General features: G+C 56.1%; 1 protein-coding gene across 1 annotated transcript; it reads right to left on the bottom strand.

Moving 5' to 3' along the window:
- Positions 1 to 226: 226 nt before the first annotated feature.
- On the bottom strand, positions 227 to 2,157 carry LOC119275638 (zinc finger protein NUTCRACKER-like). Its single transcript, XM_037556529.1, has 2 exons — positions 1,888 to 2,157; positions 227 to 1,774 (listed from the first exon to the last, which is right to left on the bottom strand). The coding sequence occupies exons 1-2, from the start codon at positions 2,015 to 2,017 to the stop codon at positions 429 to 431; spliced, it is 1,476 nt and encodes a 491-aa protein (XP_037412426.1). The 5' UTR covers positions 2,018 to 2,157; the 3' UTR covers positions 227 to 428.
- Positions 2,158 to 4,226: the final 2,069 nt, after the last annotated feature.

The raw sequence follows: 4,226 nt of genomic DNA, 5'->3' as shown, positions 1-4,226 counted from the left end.
GAAAAAGGATTCAGTGTCTCCCTTTTATTTTTCTTCGCGAAGAAGATAGACCATAGTTCTTGAGAATATCTGAATATGCATGCATGGATCTCTTGCCACCCTTTTTCCCTTCAATTTGCCTGGCATTGCAACCATTGCTTCAGATCTTCTCCATATGAGGTTAAGTTCCACTGGCACTAATAGAGCATTGAATGGTTCAAATTCCATCAAGTACTACAAGTAACAAAATCATGAATGATGTGCTGGCTAAGACAAGAAATGACAGCTGAGCTGAGTAAACCAATTGAAACGGAATGCCTTGTGGTATTTTGTAAAGTTGCATACGAGCATGCATGCATGGTTCATGCTTACATGACCGCGGATGGTTCATGAAACACTACTCCTCGTATCTCCACGGTTACACGATTAACATGCATGCCAGGCTTAAACTAAATCCAGCCATTTATCGATGATGAGCAGAGCGCTTGCATGCCGACGCCCAAGAAGTCCCTGGTCTCCTCCCTCCCGACGGCGTCCTTGAGGCCGGCGTGGCGCGCCGCCGAGAACACGTCGTACGGCACGTTCCCGGTGGCCGCCGAGAGCTCGCCCATTGCGCTGGGGACGTTAGCATTGTGCTGGCTCGCGCCGAAAAGAGCTCTGTCGTCGAACTTGCTGCGCTCGTCGATCCGCCCGGCGGAGTTAGGCACCTGCTCAAAGGCCCCCGCGAGCGGCATCGAGGTGTTGGAGGACGTGACGGAGCCGATCTGCGCGGCTCTCTGCAGCAGCGCCGTCGCCGACATGTCGGTGGGCGCCGCGGCCGGCTTCGCGTGCTGCTGGCCGCTGAACACGGACGGCGCGCTGTCCGCCTCTCTGGAGGAGTTAGTCGTCAGCTCGCTGGCGTTAGATGACGAGAGCTTCCCGTTGCCGCCGTTGTTCCCGTACAGCCAGCTCAGCTGCGCCATGTCGAACTGAGGCGGCGCACCGGAGCTCGGCGCGAAGAGATCCGCGTACATCTGCATTGGCATTGGCGCGCCAGTACCACCACCACCGGACGACAGGAGACCGCCAATGTGGTGGCCCATGGAGGACGGCAGCGTGTTGTCGCTGCCCCACAGCGAGAGCCCTCCGTGCCTCGCCGCGGCGCCGTCGCAGAGCGGGTCCCCGACGGCGCCCGCCGCGTGGCCGAGTATCTGCCCTCCTGCGGCGGCAGGCTTGAGGTGCGCGGTGAGCGGCGGCTGGAGCATCATGCTGTTCGGCCTGGCGAAGAGGTATCCTTGCCCGCCGCCGCACATGGACGGCACGGCCGCCACCGCGGCGCCTGAACTAGCGGCCGTGAGCCTGGCCGTCTCCTCGGCGAGCGCGTCGCAGAAGGCGCGGTGCGTGATGAAGCTGTCCCGCCTGGAGAAGAGGGTGCCGCAGTCGCAGCGGTACTCGCGCGTGCCGCAGGTCTTGGAGTGGGCCTTCCAGTCGGACTGGACAGCGTAGCGCTTGGCGCACTTGTCGCACTTCCACTTCTTCTCGCCGTGCTTGCGGCAGAAGTGCTTCTTGATCCCGGTGAGGTCGCCCAGCGCGCGGGACGGGTTGTGGTGGACGCAGCTCTTCTCGGGGCAGACGTAGACGCGCTTCCTCGGCTCCTTGCCGCACCGCTGCCGCAGCTTCCAGGGGAGGTTGTGGCCGCGCCTGTGCAGCTGCAGGTTCTGGTCGCGCTGGAACCCCTTGCCGCAGATCTCGCACACGAACCGGTTCGTCGCCATCAGCGTCCGCGGCGACAGCGCGATCACCTCCGCGTCAGGGTCTGCAGTCAGTGCACACGATCGACCACCGGTTGGAATTTGCAAACAGACAACATGCATGCAGCTGCAGCTCTGCTGCAGGGGATATACGTACTGAGATTGGACGACTTATTACCTGGTGTGCCGGGGAGATTGCGCTTCTTCTTCGGGGGAGGAGCGGCAGGGTGTTCATGGGACGGCGGCTGCTGCTGCTGCGGCTGGTTGGTGAGAGGAGCGAAAGGGTTGGGCATGGCTTCACTCGCCATTATTGTGCTCCTTCTTGGCTTGGTGTCTTGCTAGCTCTTGATGAGATTGTTGTTGTTGGTCGACGTACTGCTGGTGCTTAACTAGTCTTGATTTGGAGACAAAAGGGCAACTTTTGTTCTTAGGTCGGTGTGGGGCATCACTCAAGCAATCTAAACTAGTAGTGGAAGCAACAATACCAGCAGCTGGATTAATATAGGAGAGAGCAAGAGAGGGGAACTGGGTTAGTGAGACGGAGACTACCAGAGAGAGAGAGAGAGAGAGAGAGAGAGAGAGAGAGAGAGAGAGAGAGAGAGTAGCTAGTGTTTGGAGTATAAAATATTTGGAGTGGTAAAAAGGTGAAAGTTGAAAAGGAGTGCGTGTTTAGTGTGTGGGTGTGCAATGCATGATGACACATATGATGAGGAGAAAGATAGGGAAAAGGGGGGATCATCAAAGGGCGGTAAAAAGCTGCGGCTTGGTGCCTTTGCATTTGGCATGATTAGCCCATAATGTGCTGCTCCTCTCCTGCCCTTTGCAAAAGAACCAACTATGCCGCCGGTCTGGGCTCTGGAGCGCTGCACAAACTCTGCACTGCATGGTCTGCTCTGACCTGGACCCACTGCATGCGCACTCCTTTGTTGATTTCATCCTCGCAGCGACCTTGAGCTGACTGTTCGAGTCGCCCTCTGACTGCTCGATGGATTCCCTTGGGGATCTCCCTTGATTGGAATGCTTGAGCTCGATGTAATCTGATGCGTCCTTGTTTCTACATTTCGACTGTCTAACCGGCGGAGTAATACTCGACCATTTTTTCTTTAAACAATCGCCGGAGGAAAGGATCTCCACCTTAATACATTGCTCAAAGGTGCCAAACATGAAGTATTACAAGACAGCGATAGAGCGTCAAGATTTTTCTTTTTTCGCGGGCGTGCTCGTGAAGAAAGGTTTTGACACCAAGACAAGATATCAACCTTCTTTGTAGGATCTTTAAATCTGAAGGACCAAAGTTTGAGATCGTTAATGTCGGTCCCACTAACCTCTGAAGATGGGCCATGACAGTGCTCAGCAACGCTCGGCAATCATTTCGCCGGCAAGCACTACTGCCGCGCGGGGAGCGTCTCTCCCGCGGCATGGATCAACACTCAAGCAAACCTACCAGAAGATCCCCCAGGAAGGCCTCCCCTGCCGGGTAGACGAGTCTGGCGGAGTCGAGACCATGCCCGAGATCAAGTCCAAACCACTTCAGCAGAGTCTCTCGGGCCGCCAAGCCAGACCCCGGCGAGCCTCGGATCGACAAGCAAGTTCCTTGCCGCCCGCCAAGCCAGACCCCGGCAAGCCTCGGATCGGCAAGCAAGTTCCTTGCCGCCCGGCAAGTATTGACCCGGCAAGCTTCGGACCGGCAAGCAAGGTTCCTTGCCGGCGCTCTATATCAATGATAGGCAGGTCATTAGATAGATGAGGACTACCTGGCCACGTATTCATCCACGGCTCTAGAACTACCTCTATTGGAGTCTTCCCAAGCACGTGTCAAGATGGCATGGCTAGATGCTCAAGCGGTGGTGACTAGGCAGGCTACTTTCCTGGTGGCCGAATAGAAGCCATGCACCCAAGCGGCGCATTTAAATTCATTGTCAGTGATACCACCGTAGGGACTTTACACCTCTTTTGTGCACTGTACGCCACTGTTGGTGACCCCTTGGACATATAAAAGGAGGCCCAAGCCGTAACTACGGGAGGGGGACTTTCTGGCCGAGTTCAGACGGGTAGCTGCTGTGTATTGTTCCTCACATAGCACTCCTGGAGCCAGAGCTCAAGAACACAGATATACACTCAAGCAGGACTAGGGTTTTACGCTTCCGAGCGGCCCGAACCTGGGTAAAGATCCCTCATGTTGACCATTAGATCTGCTCTTTGCTCCACTCCTCTTCCCTGCCACCGTAAAAGGGATCCTCGTGGCCCCGTAGGTGTCATTTCCCTGACATCTTTGGCTGTAGTGACTTTACACCTCTTGTGTGCACTGTATGCCACTGTTGGTGACCCCTTGGACATATAAAAGGAGGCCCAGGGCGTAGCTACGGGAGGGGGGACTCTCTGGCCGAGTTCAAACGGGTAGCTGCTGTGTATTGTTCCTCACATAGCGTTCCTGGAGCCAGAGCTCAAGAACACAGATATACACTCAAGCAGGACTAGGGTTTTACGCTTCCGAGCGGCCTGAACCTGCGTAAAGAT

Source organism: Triticum dicoccoides, chromosome 3B (assembly GCF_002162155.2).
Source record: "Triticum dicoccoides isolate Atlit2015 ecotype Zavitan chromosome 3B, WEW_v2.0, whole genome shotgun sequence".
NCBI classification, from domain to species: domain Eukaryota; kingdom Viridiplantae; phylum Streptophyta; class Magnoliopsida; order Poales; family Poaceae; genus Triticum; species Triticum dicoccoides.
Note: the sequence above shows the minus strand (reverse complement) of the source record. Positions and strands in the feature narration are given on the sequence as shown.